Source organism: Macadamia integrifolia, chromosome 7 (genome assembly GCF_013358625.1).
Source record: "Macadamia integrifolia cultivar HAES 741 chromosome 7, SCU_Mint_v3, whole genome shotgun sequence".
NCBI lineage: Eukaryota > Viridiplantae > Streptophyta > Magnoliopsida > Proteales > Proteaceae > Macadamia > Macadamia integrifolia.
In genome coordinates this window covers 15,482,480-15,500,563 of record NC_056563.1, presented here as the reverse complement: position 1 = coordinate 15,500,563, position 18,084 = coordinate 15,482,480, and the positions used below count along the sequence as shown (strand labels likewise).

The window sequence follows — 18,084 nt, the reverse complement described above, 5'->3', positions numbered from 1 at the left end:
GGAAATTTTTTCTTTCAATTTGACAATTTTAAGGATCTCTGGTCTTAAATTAATAATTTTAGTAATTGGATCTCTGGTTTCAATTTCCAAATAAAGCCTTCATAAGTTTCAGTATTTGGATCTACTTAAGGTTAAAGTATAAATATAAAGACATGCGTAATTTGATCTCAAAGCCCTTCTATTTTCTGTGCAAGTATGAAATTCTTACACCTTTAAATCTCCGAAGAACAGCCATTCACTTTCTCATTTTCAACTTGTGGTTAATCTTCTTTGATTGTTGGTATGGATTTATTCGATGGAGATTAGTGGTTGCAATAAAAGTTTAAGGTCATTATCGTGTTAATTGTTTATATGGATCTCTATTAGGTCTTATGTTTTGCACTCTGCATCAGCTAAATCTCTCAATATTTCTAATGCATCTTTCCAATCTGTTTGCAAACGCAGTCCTTATATGATGAAGCCATCCCTGCTTTCAATGTCATGGGAAAGAAGTCTTTCTTTTTGGGGCAGGTTGGCAATGGGGCAAAGATGAAACTTGTGGTTAACATGATAATGGGCAGGTAATGGTATGTCAAGTTGAGATTGTTTTAATTGAAGGTTGCATTCACATGCTGGAGTATGTAGAGGACTTAAGGAGGAGTACAAATTTGTGATGTATAGAATATGTTAGTTTCCTGAAACAATAGAAAATATGGAATGGGAATTGGAAACAAAACTTTTATTTGACAAAAATTGTGGGAATGGTGGCATCTGGATTCTGGCCTATGCTACAGTTGCCATGCCAAAATGAAAGCCAGATGGCAGAAGTAACACCAAGAGCCACGTCTTACCATCTAGTTTATAATATAAGCATCATAGCCTTGTTATTGAATTTCTGTCATATCCTTCGGATATAGTGGAGAACAAAGTGTCTTATTGCGAATGAATTTTAAGATAATTTACCTTATAAAAAAAGTATAATATGAAGTGCTAACCCTCTCTTTCCCCACCCCATTCCCCACCACCCCCACCCCACCAAAAAAAAAAAAAAAAAAGAGAAGAAAAGAAGTGGCTTGTTCCTGCATCTTCATGTGAGTCGCCGCTTATTTATCTTACCAACTCTGCAACAGATTTTGGCCTTGATGTTCCAACTTTAGTATTTTTCTGTCTTTTTCTCTTCGAGTTTTTGTTTTTCATTTTTTCTTTTTATTTCTTCTTTTGGGATCTTTTATCCCTGCTTTGATTTGGGGCTTCTAGTTCTGGTAGTTGATTTGTTTCCCTCTCCTAAATGAATTTTTCTTCAATGTGAAATGAGTAAAAACGTGTCATCTAAAGGCAATTGCATGGAACTTCGGATGCTGCATACTCTTGCAATGTTTACATTAAAATGATGAAAGAAAAAACATAAGAAGATCTAATGAATGTCATGAACCTCTAATCTTAGGAAAATAGAAAACCATTAACATACTGGAGAATGTGCTGAACAACTAAAATGTGATTTAGAAGGCATGGACATATGAATGGCAAGATTTGAATAATGTTGGAATTCAATCAAGTATCAGTATCTTCACTTGACTACCCTATACAATTCTGTGCTGCTTGTGTAAAGAGAATATTTCCAATATTACATGTTCTTTCAAAATGTAATCTACTGAAGAATAACAAAGGATATGTTAATAGCAAGTTTTCTTCTTCACTTTATATTCTGCAGTCAAAGCCAATGCTTCCACTTCTGCTTACTTTTTTTCTCTCTATGGTTGGAGTGTTTTGTCAAAAATTGTAATTGTGCAAGTGCTTGATTCTGGTAATGCAGTTGATAATGCACTGACGACACTGGAAAGTTGTAACAAGCTGTTTGGCCTCAGACTAGCATATACAGTACGGGATGACAGAAATCTATATTATTAACAGTGTACTTGGCCTTAGAGAGAAAAAAAATAGCCCATTCCCTGGAAAGGACAAATGTTTGTCATTAAATGCATGTTTCCACTGAAAAGATAACCGGCATTAGGTGGATGGGTGTATTCTTTATTTTCTAATGCCTTAAAAAATGCTTTTATTATGGATTTCCTTATACTAGAACAGAGGAACTCCTGCAGTTCTACAGCCTACACCCTCCGCTTGTCATTCAAAAATTTCCATTTTATGGTAGGTTCTTTTGTGTAATAGGTCTATCACTTGAATGGGACCTAAGAATAGGACATTCTTAGGTATCCAATTCTGTGCAGCTTTTCTTTCTATTTCTATTATATTTACTCATGATATCATTCTAGACCTATGTGAAATCTATGGACCTATTTTTTCCCCTCTTTCCCCCAAGTGATGTATTTGGTCAATCTTTGATGATGAAGTCACATTTATTTAAATGGAAGTTTTTTGTTCCCTGCAGCATGATGAATGCATTTTCTGAGGGGCTGGTCCTTTCTGACAGAAGTGGACTGAGCCAGCAAACACTTCTTGACGTATTGGTGAGGAAAAGGTTGCTACAGCTGTTTTTGGGCTTCTGTTGAAAGTGAAGCTAACTGTCCATTTTTGGATCTTTGTAGGAATTGGGTGCTATTGCTACTCCAATGTTCAAGATGAAAGGACCAGCTATGATCCAGAACAATTATGCCCCTGCTTTTCCTCTGAAGCATCAGCAGAAGGATATGAGATTAGCTCTTGCACTGGGGGACGAAAATGGGGTATCAATGCCTGTAGCTGCAGCTGCGAATGAGGTTTTTCTCATTCCATTTTCTCTTTTTGCTGCTTCACTTTGCTGTCACACTCAGAGATAGGGAAGCTGTCACTGCTGCTAGGTGGATATAGAAACCGAGAAATTAAATCCTGAAATCAGTGCAAAACAAAACAGTGAAATCCCTGGGGATGGTTTTTTGTGTTTGGCAACCAACATGCCAAATCTCTGGGTGCGCATTTATTTCTGCCACATGGCAGCTTAGACGGGGGCTGAGATTTTATGGACAGGGAGACCTCAATGATGAAATCCCTGGTTCAAAAAACCCTGTTCTGGGATTGCTGTGGACATAGTTGTCACGGAGTCTAGGTGACCCAAGGCGTTAGAGTGGTCCAGGATGTAAGGTGACACCAATAAGGCAACCAAGATGCCTGCCTAGGCAACTTAGGCGACAAAGGCACTGAAGGTGACACCTTCACAACTATGGTTGTTGGAAATATACTGAATAACCCAAACCAAGAATTTGTGTAAGACCATAAATATATTTAGGTTTGGAAGGGGGAGTGGCAGAACCGTATTAATCAGAATCTCAATGGTTATTTAGGAAGACAAAGAAAGAAGGATAGATAGGAAATAATAAATTAAAGATGGACTAACTTGGAACCAAAACAACATAAGGGAGTTGTACATGGAAATTGGAAGGAGGAAAAGGATCTCGCAAGGGAAGGTAGGAGAAAGAAGAAAAGAGATGAGGGAGAAAAGGAACATGCACGTCACACGACCAGCAGGCCTATGCCTTAGCCCACCACAAACTCACTATTAAATTTATTCTTCAATTCTAAAATCCCAATAATAGGTACATGCATATAAATAGGAAAATAGATACTCATAAAATAGGAAACTGAAATCAACTCAAACAATTTTCCTACTTACAAGAACAACAACAATTCAACCTTATCCTAACTAAATGGGGCTAGCTACATGGATCCGTAAGAAAAAAAAAAAAAAAGAAGGAAATCCCACCTAAATAGGGTCAGCTACATGAATCCTTGCCCTCCAAATAGCTCTATTTCACCTTAGTGATATACCCAACACCTAAACCCCTGCGGGGAAGGGTCGTAGCACAGGGATATGACATTCCTAACTGCATGCTTCTATATGAGATAATACGACTACATAGTGCCACTGCATCCCATTCCACGGGCCACCAATGCATTCGTTTCTAAGCCGACTACAGCGTCTAGTCTAGCAATGCATCATATTTAATAATTTAAAGTAATCCTTCTCATAACTTAGAGCAAGAATAATCATTTAACAATTAAAGATATCAGCATGTCAAGTCATAAGAAACATCATCCTCAATATCACTATCCTTGTTTATGGTTGACCTTGTGCCTCCACTTACCTGAAGGCTGGTGGCATGGACACATACATGTGTCCACAATCCACATAGATTCTACAATCCACATAGATTGTAAAACAGTAATATATCACAACTGTTGAATTCTATTGATATTTATCATATTTACACAAAAGAATGTTTTCCACAATGGATCATAATTACAATTATGCCTCTAGGGCTACATCAAATATGTACACCAAAAGAATCAAAGGAGAAGACGAGTATTATCATCCTCAAGGTGCTTCAAAAGCACATTCATCACATACGCAATCAACCTCGTGCATAGCCAGCTCCTCGACCCAAAGATCATCTCCGTAGAGGACAGGCACCTCGGCCACAGCCTCAGGATGGTTCCCTAGATCACCATCTAAAAAGGGTGTAACAAATAGGGTGAGCTTTCTGAAGCCCAGTGAGGGGTGGACACACAAGCAATCACAACAACACATGAAATGAAACCAATATCAATGCTCAACCACACCAATATGAATGCAATCAGATGAATGTGATGTCATGATCTGGTTTATTAGCACACAAGCCTAATCAATAGATTCTAAATCCATAGTGGGTTTCAATGCTATTGCAACATAGGTGGTATCCTTAGTCACGAATGTACGTTATTGGTCCCAGAGAATACAAGCTATTTGCGAGATAGGATCGTTTTAGTTTTGGTACCAAACATCGTTACTCGGCAAACCCTATTAATAATCCCCCATAATACTACTAAATTGAATCACACATCGGAGTAGGGTATACCACTACCCCGGAACCAAACCTTCGGAGTAGGGTTTTGTCACAACGCCAGCATCCTCAACACCTTGGTCACCGAAAATTCCCCTAACCTCGGTCCATCGGACGGTGGGATTAGCTAATATATAAACCCCTATTGGCAAGGCTTGTAGCACCAGGGTTGTTCTCCTAGCCCAATGCAATCTATTATGATACATGTCACATCACAGTCATACTCACACACCCCGTGGGCATACAATGCCGGAACCAAACCTTCAGCTATAATGTACCCCACACTCACCATGGGTATGTAGTGTCGGTACCCAACCTTCGGCTACCCTGTATCCTAATCTCCACAACACACTTACACACACCCTGGGTGTGCAGTGTCGGAACCAAACCTTCAGTTACCTTGCATCCCATTCACACACACATGCATACAAACACATCATTATGCATAGTTAACATCCACAACAATAACAACTTATAATATGCAATGCACATGATTATGCGCATTTGTAAATATGTTACAAACACTGTGAAACACACACAACACCCACTCACCTCGAGTCTCGACTGATTACGGGAAGCCACTAGCCTCGTGCCATGTTGTCCTGCAGATAGTCGGTTCTACTCCTAGGATACATAGGGTTTTTAGGTCTTCAGTCAAGCATAGGAAGGGTCTTGCCATAGGTCAAATGGCTAGTAAAAAAGGATTCAAAAGTTAGTTTGAAGGTGGTTCATCGGTGGGTGCTCATCGGCTGATGAAACTGAAAGGGGGGAAAATCTCATATTTTCCTCTACAGGGTTCAGCAGTGGATGCCCACAGCCGGTGGAGCTTTTTATGCTGTTCTCTGCCTAGATTTGGCCTATGGATTGGTTGGGTCCTTTTTAGTGTATACATGTGTGTGATTCTATGGGGGTTGCCTATCCCAACTCCATTTCCTATTTTTCCTTCTTTTTGAAAATTTTCCAATTTAGTTTTATGATTATGGGGTTGGTTTTCATGTAGGGAACACTCACACACTTAACTTTGGTTTGCGAATTTGGTGAATTAGCTAGCATAGGATCACAAAATTTACTCAATTTTTCCATTTTATGGCTCTAGGTTAACCCACATTGTGGGGATTTCGGTTTGGGGTTCATGTAATGGCCACCAACCCTACCTACGATCACCCTAAACCCTCAATACACATGTACAATTTCATCTCCCAAACATGGGGTTTGGTTGGAAGGATGGGTTTTGGGGAATTTGGGCAATTGCTCCATCTCTAGGGTTTGGGTTGCCTAAATTAGGGATTTGAGATGGGGCTTTTTATGGGGAAGGTCCATACACTCAAGGTGAGCCACCAATCATGCTAGGATAGGTCCCTTACACCATTTACCCCTCCCAATTTGTAGTTTTGGTAGGTGGGTAGGGAGAATTTGGTTGGGGTTCCCCATTTGGCTTAGTGGAGAATGGAAATGAGAGAGAGAGAGAGAGAGGGAGACAAGTGTGTAGGAGGTAGAGAGAATGGGACTTACCTTAGCTTGGCAAGTGATCCCTTGCTCCCTTCTTCCTCCTCCTTTACTCTCCCTCTCCTTCTCTTGCTCTAATTTGGTAGGTAGAGAAATGAATGGGCAAGGGGTTTTATTTATGGCAACTTAAGTTGCCTAAGGGCTGTTTGGGGAAATAAAGGGTTTTCACTCATTACCAGTTTAATTCGTTATTTGGTACTAACGGGCCCACCTCGGGGTGCCTCGACACATTAATCTACACCCCAACAAGTTGTCCTAACATTTGGGAGTGGTTTGAGGTGTATGGGTGCGAGGGCTTGAGCCCCATGATAATTTAACCCGTTATTGGCCAGTACACTCACCGGTGGATGCCCACCTGCTGTTGTAGGCCAGCCGGTGTAGACTGAATTGGTCCACTTGTGTGGGATTGAACCCATTGGCTGAACGGACAATTCCCTTTAAGGTCTGAGGGCTTATACTGACTTCTTTTTCTATGTTCTCAAACCCTTTCAATTCTTGGAGCATGAGTAGTAGGTACAGGTGGGGTGATCCTTCCCTTCTCGGCAAAAGACAGCTGCTACCCAGTACCCATTGGTACAGGTATCCTCCTGTGTCTCATCTGCATTTAGTCACAAAGAGGAAATTTAGGGTACGAGTATAACAGACCCTAGTTATCTAAAGTAATACTTTGCATTATCTCTCTCTACTCAAGTTTCATCATCTCGTGATCCGTGTTAGCGTGACTAAAGTTACATACCATAAACTCCATCTTCGTTCTACTTATCTTAAAAGCTTTTAATTTCAAGGTTGATCTCCATTACTCCAACTTAGCATTAAACCCTACTACTGTCTTATTCAGCAAAACAATATCATTAGCAAAAAACATACACCATGGGACCTTATCTTGAATGTTTATAGTTAAATCACCATGGGACCTCATCTTGAATGTTCCCAGGCTCAGCCTAAGCTTGGGCCTTGGAATCTCGGGGCGGGCTAAAAATCCCAACCCGGGCTCATAGTAGGCTTTAAGTGGGTTCAAGCTCTTTGTGGCTCACTTGCATCCCTAATCAACCCAATTAAACAAGATAGTAGCAAAATTGTAAATAAGCCAAAGTATTCAAAGGAAGGAGGCAATTCGATAATTAAATAGAGTCTTAAGGCCTACTTAGAAAGTTAAGGGGATAGGGATGAGAAAAAAATAAGAAATAAGCCCCCACTTAGGTACCTGTGGTGTGACTAGGACACTTATCTATAACACTACCAGGATCACTGATGGCAGTACCTTAACCGTCACAATCCATAACAAAACCAAATCTAAAATCATTGCAGCGGAATCAGAGTATATAATAATAAGTCTCAATCCGGAGAAATACCTAAAATAATAATAGTATTAGATTCATAACAATTTTATCTCAAATAATTTTATCAAGACATACATATAACTATCCATAGTATAACATCCCAAATACATATCAAAATAAGGACAGAAAGTATAACCCTCAGTCATGGCGCACTGTAGGCACAGGCATCGCAATCACAATCCATGTCACGCTCCTTCGCCTCTGGTGTCCACCAGTCTCCATCATAGTCGACCATAGAAGAGGATATGTCGCTACTCATCGATACTACTGTACTTGCATCATCATCTAAAAAAGAAACATGCACGTGATGTGAGCTTCAATTAGCTTAGCGAGGGATGGGGTTCATGCAAGAAGTCACATATAAGCCATGATGCGAGTGATGTAGCTCATTTTATTATAACCACCTAGCATACATCTAAATCGGGTTTATAAATTGCAACACATTAGGCAGTATCCATAGTCCCGAAAATCGCACATCGATCACCCAGTGATGAAAACTAAAGTTGCGATTAGGAGCCTGCCGATCCCAGGATGCGCCATCGGTCACCTAGCAGACCCCTGATAAGCTCCTCCTGGCAGCAATGACATTGAAATTACCATCGTCCATGCTGAGATAGTTTCCCGCCTCTGCCAACGATCACATTATACTGCGAAGGTGGCATTCCAGAAAATCTCATCGAACCTACCACAGTGGGTTATCCAACACTTCACCCCCTGTTGGCAAGGGGTCATAGCATAGGGATGTTATACCTAACTACAATCACATATATGCCTTTCATAATGATATAGGTGGTAGTATAGAATTGGGTACTGGAATTCCCATCGACCTCACTGCATCTATGTCCTATAGCATACAAGAAGTTAGTATACGATACACAGTACCGAAAATTCCCATTGGCCACACCGCTTATCTATATCCAATCCTAGCTCTAATGTGCACCCAATGTATGATGCAATCATCCACGTGGTGATCACGGTATTGAAATTCCCCTTGGCCACATCGGATCCCACTTATACATAGCAATCAACATAACAATAGTTCATATAATAGCTTATACGGTTCAATAAAGCATACATGTTACATAATTTAAAGCACATGCTTGTAATGGCATATATAAGTTCTAATTTGAAACACTCTAAAATTAAGGTCAGACCACCACTCACCTTGTTTATTGAACGGGTGAGTTAATTCCCAAGTAAAGATCCCCGAGATATACCCGCTAGGCATCACCAAATGTGGTCGTCTGTGTCTAAGTTACAATGGTAAACAAGCGTTAAAAAGTATCTAAGAGGGTCTCTTAAAAGATTGACAGTTCAGTAAGGTCCATCGGTAGGTGTCTTATCCTACCGGTGGGTGCTATTGGTGAGATGGATAGAGGCCCATTAGGTCTCAAACACCACCAGTTGATGGTCACCAGTTGATGATCACCGGTTGATGTCTATTCCAACCAGTGGCTTCAACTGGTGACAAACAGAAGTTGATTTCAATCAGTAAACCCACTGGTTGATAGGAATTGGTTTGTAGTGGACCTACGATGGCAGCCCAGAAAGTGTTGTACACTTTTGGGGATGAACCATCTCGGCTCCGATTACTGTGATTTGTTCTATGGGGTTTGTAAAGGGTCTTCCCACCTTCCATTAAAGCCCGATTGATCGTATTTTTATTAGGTCATTTGGGAGATATGTCGGTCCTTCAATTGAAACCCTAAACCCTAAACCCTCATACTGGGGCTCGGGAAACAAGTAGGGAAGTGTAATACACACTATCCCAATCATCAAAAGTCGTTGAGGTCGAGGCATACCCCTCTACAACAACAACAAAAAACTAAGCTTTGTTCCAACTCAATGAGGTCGGCTACATGGATCCCACAAAACAAAGTAGGAAAAAACTGTGGTCTAAATAGAGAAAGGGGAAATGAAGAGACACATAACTGTGGGGGTTTCCAGATGTACCCCTCTAACCCGGCTAAACCCCGATTCTCTACCTACCCAAACCCAAAATGGAAGAGGAAAAGAAGTTTGGGAAGGTGTTCTCTTAACTTTAGAGGCAATCGGTAACAATGGGGTGGCTGGAGGTCCTCTTCTCCTTTTCCTCCTTTCTCTCCCATCCCACATTTTTCTCAGGTGAGGAATGAGCTTAAGACTCATTTCTCCCTATTTGTAGGTAAGACCCATTAGGGTTTGTTTGCCTGCCCAGTGGGCCTTGGCCAAATTGGCTTAATATGGTGTTAGGCCATATTGGCCCACCACCTTAGACCCATAAGGTGTACAAGTCAAGAGGGTAGGTCCTATGTAGTGTGGGGACAAGGGTAAAGTAGGCCACTATGTGTGTTGTGGGCCCCATGAGCAAGAATGCATTTTAGCACAGTAAGAACCACAAGTTGATGGTCATTGGTAGATCACTATCCAATTGGTGCGTGCTACCGGTGGACAGTATCAACTGCTGTACTTTGCTGTTTCACAACCCTTTTTGCCAACACCTAGGGTGGTTTCTTAGGGACTTGTATATGGTTATTTGAAGTGTTCACCATGCATTGGAGTCATTTGAGAGGGGTGTTCAGGTCACTTACCATCAAGGCTTGAGAGGTCTGAATCCCTTCCAGTTTGATCGGCAATATCTACACTAGAAAGAGGGGTCATTCCTTTATTCCAGACAGTAAACTGTTGCAATTCATAGGTCATCAGTGCTGACACTCTCTGGTGCTTCACCTATTAACAAAAGTTCAAATTTGACCGGATTAGGGCGTGGGTGTAACATTAACTATAAAACCAAATTACAAGTTATTAAACCGTTTCAAATTTACAACACACCAAAATAATATCATCAGCAAAAGCATAAACAAAGGGACCTGATCTTGAATGTCTCTAGTTAAATCATCTATGCCAAGTACAAACAAAAATGGGGTTAAAGCTGATCCTTGATGTAACCCAGTTGTAGTTGGAAATTCGCAACCTTTGCCCCCCATAGTTCTTACACTAGTCATCGCACCATTATACATATCCTTAACTATGTCCACATATTTACTTAAAACATTTATCTTCTCTAGTACTTGCCAGATCAACTCTATAAGGACTCTATCATAAGCTTTTTCTAGGTTAACAAAAACCATATGGAGATCCTTCTTGCAATCTCTAAATCTTTCCATGAGTACAACTCAATAACTCAACCTTATCCCAACTAAATGGGGTAGACTATATGGATCTTTACCCTCCAATCATCTCTCTCTGAGGTCGTACTTGATACAAGGCCTAAGCTGTGCATGTCTTTCCTCACCACTACACCCAGATTCATTTTAGGTTTACCCCTAGCTCTTTTAGCTCCTTCAATTTTAATCAAATCACTCTTCAGTACTGGAGCATCTAAAAGCCTCCAAACATGCCCATGCCACCTAAAGACTTTCTTTTAGCTTATCTTGTATCAGAGCTACTCCCAGATCAGCTCTAATTTGATAATTCCTTACTTGATGCTTCCTAGTTTTGCCACACATCCATCTCAACATTGTCATCCTAGTTATACTAAGTTTGTCTATATGATGCTTCTGAACAACCCAACATTCAACACCATACATCTTAGCCAGTCGTATGATGGCCCTATAATTTTTTCTTTTAGTTTTAAAAGAATACATCAATCACACAACATACTAGGCGCACCACTTCTCTTTATTCATTATATTTTAATTTTCTATGAAACATCATCCTCTTTATTTACAATTGAGCTCAAATACCTAAAAATACTCACTTTGCAGAATCTCCATCTCATCAATTTTCATCAACTCATTATCTATCCTGGTATAACTAAAGTTACACACAATTTACTCCGTTGTTCTACTTATTTATAACCTTTAATTCCAATGTTGACTTCCATAAGTCCGGCAAGGCAATAATCTCCAATTTTTTCTCATCCACTACAACAATATCATCAGGAAAAAACATACTCTCAGGAACTTGATATTGAATTTCTCTAGTTCAATCATCCATAATAAGTGCAAGTAAAAAGGGCTTAAAGTTTATCCTTGATGTAACCCAACTATAATAGGGAATTCATTACCTTAACCCTCATATAGTTTGTACACCAGTCTCCACATCATTATACATATCTTTAACTATGTTCACATATTTACTTGAGACACTTCTCTTCTCTGTTACTCACTAGATCAACTCTCTAGGGACTCTATCATAATATTTTTCTAAGTAAATAAAGACCATATGGATAGCCTTCTTGTAATCTCTAAATCTTTACATGAGTTCCCTAAGTAAATAGCTTTTGTCATGGATCTTTTTGGCATAAAAAAAAATGGTTCTCCGTAATTGAAGTTTCTCATCTCAAGCAAGTTTCAATAACTCTCTCCCATAATTTCATAGTATGAATTGTTACTTTTATGCCTCTATAGTTATTTCAACTTTGAATATCACCATTATTTTTGTAAAACAGAACCACAATGCTTCTCCTCCACTAATCTGGTATTTTCCTTGTGCTCATAATCTTATTAAATAGCTTGACAAGCGAAGATAAACCACGAAATCCCAAGCTCTTCACCCTTCTATTGGGACCTCATTTGGACCTAGTGCCTTGCCTATTTTCATCCTCCTTAAAGCTTCTTTCAATTGAGGTACCTTAATTTTTTCTATATATATTGACTACATGTGGTGTCCTGATGGGTTATGCAGCCTTCCAAGGCATTATTATTGAAAATGTCTTCATTTAGTAAGTTATAAAAGTAATATTTTCATCTCTCCTTGATGTCCTCTTCCCTTGAAAGAACTTTATCATCTTCACTTTTAATGCATCTAACATGGCTAAAATATCTACTAATTTTTTTGCCCTCATTTTAGCCATCTTATATATTGTGTTTTTCCCTTCCTTTGTGCTCAAACTGTTATAAATATCCTCATATTTCTTTGCTCTTGCTTTTTCCACAATCGTCTTAATTTCATTTCTTACAAAATTATACCTATTTAAATCCTCTACATCCTTAGTCCTGTGCTATATCTTAAAATTAGCTTTCTTAGCCTTAATGGTTGCTTAAACCTTATCATCCCATCACCTAGTTTCCCTTGATGAATGATGTTTTCCTTTAGAATCGCCTAAGACGTCTTTAGCAACCTTCTTAATTCCAGTAGTTTTCTCACTCCACATCATATTAGCATCTCCATCAAAGTCTCACCTTTCTTGTTTGACTAATTTATCGTTAAATGATTTCAGTAATCTCCTTTTAAGCTCCACTATCTTATCATAGGGAAAATAATCTCACCTTTCTTACGATTCTGAGTTAAGAGACACATATCCATGACTAATCTATGTTGTGTGGTTAGGCTTTCCTCCGATATAACCATATAGTCCTTACATAACAACCTATTGGTCATTCTTGTTAGAAAAAAATTCTATTTGGCTACTACGATGCCCACTTTTGAATGTAACTAAATGCTTCTCTCTTTACAAAGTTTGTGTTTACTATGGATAAATCATAAGCCAAAACAAATTCTCACCTCCTCATTCCTTTCACAGAAACTATATCCTTCATTTACTCTTTCATATTCTGTACGATCTTTCCCAATATAACCATTCAAATCTCCACTTATAACTATCTATTCTCCTTGACTAAAACATTGTACTAATCCATCCATGTGTTCCCAAAAATATATGTTACTACTTTCATCCAATGTTACTTGCGGTGTGTAAGTGCTAACAATCATAAGAACCTCTATTATCTCTCCCAATCCCCCAAGTATAAGATTTATTTATTTTTTTTTTTTTGGGGGTGGGGGTAAAAGGTCAGCAGGATAAAAAAAAAAAAAAAAAAGGAATAATAATACATGGGTTAACATCTAGGCATACTTAGACAAGGTACGAATACAATAAGATACCCCATGAATAGATGTTGTCCCGTTGAACCATGTAAATATCTTCTCATGTGGTTTGGTTGTGTTTTTCCTTAGGTTTTTAATTTCTTGGTATGGTGGTTTAGAGGTCTTTTATTACCACAGTATCATCTGACAACATTTACTATGATGGTAATAGTCCCACATAAACTTGAAAAGAAAATTATTTTAAGGACTTTAGTTCTTTGTATTTTAGTAAAGTTGTCTTATGAAATCTTACCAATATCTATCTATCTATATTTTTTTCTCTTTAGTTGTTATGGTGTTAAGATTCTTGATGGGAGTTCACCTATGTTGTAATGCTAATGAATTGGGTGTTCTGAAAAGATTGCAAACACTATAATTTTGGGGGTATTTTGTTTTTAATTTGCTTATTTGTTTATTGTATGTAGGCATTCAAGAAAGCAAGAAGTATGGGATTTGGGGACCATGATTTCTCAGCGATCTATGAGACGGTGAAGACTTTAGGACATTCTAAATAATGCAATTGGCAAGAGTAATGTGAATAAAAAAGAGACTAAAGATCTGATTTGTGGTGGCTCATGATACTGGAATTGAGTCTCCTTTATTTGACCCAAATTTTTTTTTTTTTTTTTTTTTTTTTTTTATTGTCTTTCATTCAAGCATGTCATGATTTATGTTGTATATCTAGCGCATACGTTGAGTTTGAGACCTAATATTTGATGTTAATATACTTGGATCACCTTGCATGCCTCCCTCTAGACGGATTGGACTGATATTGTTCCTGGCTAGTTATTCCATCTTCAATAAGCATGTCATCCACTGTCGAAGGAGAAGGCACAACAAAGGAGGCATAGGCACAATCAGAGGCACATCCGACACATCTTCCAATAGACACTGCCCCTGAAGATGGGCAAAGGATGGTAATAAGACTTTGATTCATGGAACACAACATCCATGGTAATGTACAAATGTCTTGTGGGAGGATGGGAACAATGATACCCCTTCTGAGTAGGAGAGTAGCAAAGAAAAATGCAATGAATCCCCTGGGGATCGAACTTCCTATGTTGGTGATTCCGTGCAAAGGCAACACATCAAAACACTTTGGGAGGCATGACAAAAGATGAAAACCCATTAATACCTCAACAAGACATCGAGATGCCATAACACGAGAGGGCATCTGACTTACGAGGTAGGTGGCAACACAATATCTCTCCAGTATTGAGGTGGAATATAAGTCTCAAACATCAGACATCTAGCTACCTCTAATAGGTGGCGATTTTTCCTTTCTACGACCCCATTCTGAGTAGGAATGTCTACACAACTAGTTTGATGTAGGATCCCTTAGTTAGCCAAGTATACTTGAAAGGTCCCATCTATGTATTATGTGCCATTATTAGAGCGAAGAATACAAATCTATAGTATCAAACTATGTTTGAACCATCTTATGGAATTGTGTAAAGCATTGTGTGAGGATCAGGTGAGGTTTTCTGGACACCTCCTTTGAGAAAAGAGCGATATGGGTCCAACGATCTCTGTTGAATGGGAGTCGTCACTTAGACTAGGGTCTAGGGCCCATTGCTAAATAAAATTGAAATCAAAATTACTCCATCCGAACTATCTAACCATGGGTTAGGGTTTGTGTCCGGTTGTGGTCTGAGGAAGGGGTTAAGTACCTCAATCCACTAGGTAATAATCTGACATCAATCCTAGGTTGATACACAATTTATTGAATGGGTTATATAGGTATGTGTTCTTACAAGTATCATTATCATACATGCATTGAAAAGAGAACACGGCAAAAAATGTAAGGGGAAGTTTGAATCAACATACTTATCTCCAGTTGCTTTGCACGGTTAGTATATGGAATGTAAAACAAATATGTTCAAAGTAGGGAAAATAAGATAAGACTATCCTAGTATTCGTCTTATGGAACATGATGCAAATAAAATTGAACATGGGTTGGTGTTCATTGCATACAACCAATATGAAAATGTAAGCTAAGCAAGTAAAATATTGAGCACTTAATTGAGAAGAAAAGATGTAATACATAAATATACTAAAAAGGAAGAAAACCGTGGATAGAAAATGAAATAAAAGTTTGAGAAAATCAGGTTAGATAGAATACATCAAGGTAAACAATTTTAGAAAGGAAGGTTTCACAAAAGACTAAAGGAAAATGCATTTAGCTGCTTTGCAATGTGAGATTCCATTGAAGGTAAATCTCAGATTTGGCATGGACCAACAAGGAAATAAATCCAAGAAAAATAGTAAAATAAACCATAAAAATGTGAAAATTGTATACTAGATAGATCACGACTCAATCTACAACTTTGAAAAGATATTTTACAAATATTCTTACGAAAAAATTTGTAACTGATTGCACTTTATTGTTGCCCCAATGGGGACAACAGTGATTTATGCTCAGTAAAAGTACAATAATAGAAAACCTGAAACTCGAAATGAAAATTTGTAGAACGGAAAAAGAAGAGGACTTAACCCTACAATTTTTATGAAGAGTGTAATGTGGTTAGTGCAAGCTCAAATTGGTACAAAGTACAATAAACAATTCCTTATGATTCCAATGCGTGAATCTAGGCAGCTTAAACAACGGTGTTGTCGGGATAATTAACACATTTATCACATGGACTTTCTAGAGTCTTCTAGGTGTCCTAGAGGTCTAGTGTGTGTTTAGGTGTGTTCTTTGGGCAGCAAGTAAGAGATTGGAATGAGATATGGCCAAAGATTCACCAAATCTCTACTTTTTTGCCGAATTCAGCACAATCTGCAATTGGCTGACATAGTTAGGAATTGGCCAATGTCGGCTTGGATGTAAATGGCATCGATTAGAGTACTTCTGGCATTAGCCTGAGTCAGTATAACTCTGACTTGAGTTGACTCAGGGGTTTTGGTCCAATTGAGTTTTTGACTCAATTTAGGACCGATCTAGGGTTTGTTGGGTGATCTTGGTCAATTCAAAGTATGTCAAAGCCATTAACCATTTTTGAAAACATTTTTTTTATTTGCTCAACCATCCTATGCCAGTATGGAAGCGAAAATACACTGCCTAGGTATGAGAAAAGATCTCGACCATAAATACATGATCACTCTACATCTTAGGGGGTTCCCAACTCATCATTGCTTAGCCCTTCTAGGGGTGACAAAATATGGTGTCTACAAAATGCCTCTCTTTGACCGAGGCTATAATGCAATTGAAAGTCAAGAAGTGATTCTTGGACAAGACACTTCCTCGGGTGAGCAAAAATTTTTGGTATCGTGCTCAAAGGGCATTGATGTAAAATATGGTAAAATATCGAAAACGACATCGTATTGGTTAAAATGTCATCGAAATCAAAACCAAGTGGGGTTTAAAACATGTGGAGGGTGTTATTTGAAAACTAAGAGATCTTGAGGACTTGAGGATAAAATGTCAAAAATCCCTAATGGTAGCTGTACAGCTTCAGAACCTTAGGGTTTTTAAAAATTTTGAAAATTTCGATCGGTAGTTGTATGAATTTGGTGCCCTAGGTGCTGTTTGATATTTGAAAATATCCCATCGACAGCTATTCATATTTGGAACTCTGGTTTTTGGTCGTGATGAGGACATATACCTGTACGAAGCCTCCCCCTGAATGCTTAGATATGTGGTTTGAATGCTTACGCTACTGTCGCTTGGGCTGCTTGAGTTACAACTGCTGTCTTGTCCGTATCTTCACTAAGGATTGAATTTGATCATTGCTTGGTGCACTTGTCTATTATAAGGGTTATGACTATCTACTAGAGATATGGATTGCCTTCCTTTCTTAAGTTCTTCCAGTACTTGGTTGAACTGTGATTCATTTGGGAACATGTATCTACTATTATTGGCCATTGTCCACTAAGTTGTATATTCCTACCACTTAGGGAAAATTTTCCAAGCTCATCATGTCATGGGGCCTACTGGAATATGAGAGGTATGGTCCCCTTTTTTCATTTTTTTTTTTATTTTTGAAATTTACTATTCCTGGCCGATATTGGCCATATGGCAGGGGCCATCGGGCAAGGTGCATCTAGCGTCAGTTCTGCGATAGAATCTTGAGCTCCTTTGCAAGTTTAAGTAGGGCCAAGAGGGTTTAAACCTCATTTTCCCCCTCCTCCTTGGTTGTGTGAGCTCTGGAGAGTATCCCTTTGTTCCATTACTTGAGATTTCCCAAAATCTCTTTGGTTTGAGGTTGATTTGGAAATTTTCTTCCTTTTATGTTTTTTCTTCTTTCCATCCTTGGAGCATGATTTTCCCATTGATTAGGGAATTTGGAGTGTGAAATCTTCTTTTTCTTCTTGTCTTCTTATTGTGTAACACTAAAAACCCTAGGTCTCCTTGAGTGTTTGAGAAATACCGCCCAAGAACAAGGGCAAGCGACCGATGGTTGAGGAGAGTCCTACTAGGAGGTTTTGACCACGTGGGAGTGCCATTACTATCCTTAAGGCACGACCCACAATGAGGGAGGTGACACCAGAGGCTCAGTCGTATTTCAGTTCGGGCTCTCGTGAAGAATACGAGCATGAGAACATGCTCGGTGGTACATGGGGAAGCACCTGAGGAACATGACTTCCCGCATTTGCAA

General features: G+C 38.9%; 1 protein-coding gene across 4 annotated transcripts in view; it reads left to right on the top strand.

Moving 5' to 3' along the window:
• Positions 1-14,229, top strand: part of LOC122083688 (glyoxylate/succinic semialdehyde reductase 1) — a 42,221-nt gene extending 27,992 nt beyond the window's left edge. For 3 of the 4 annotated variants that reach the window (XM_042651564.1, XM_042651563.1, XM_042651562.1), the window contains 4 exons: positions 445-560; positions 2,369-2,447; positions 2,526-2,696; positions 13,912-14,229. In XM_042651564.1, the coding sequence (XP_042507498.1) occupies positions 445-560; positions 2,369-2,447; positions 2,526-2,696; positions 13,912-14,001 (456 nt within the window). In that variant the 3' untranslated portion in view covers positions 14,002-14,229. Of the gene's footprint in view, positions 1-444; positions 561-2,368; positions 2,448-2,525; positions 2,697-12,134; positions 12,250-13,911 lie in introns of all 4 variants that reach the window. The other variant, XR_006141701.1, reaches the window with a different exon arrangement.
• The last annotated feature ends 3,855 nt before the right edge of the window (positions 14,230-18,084 follow it).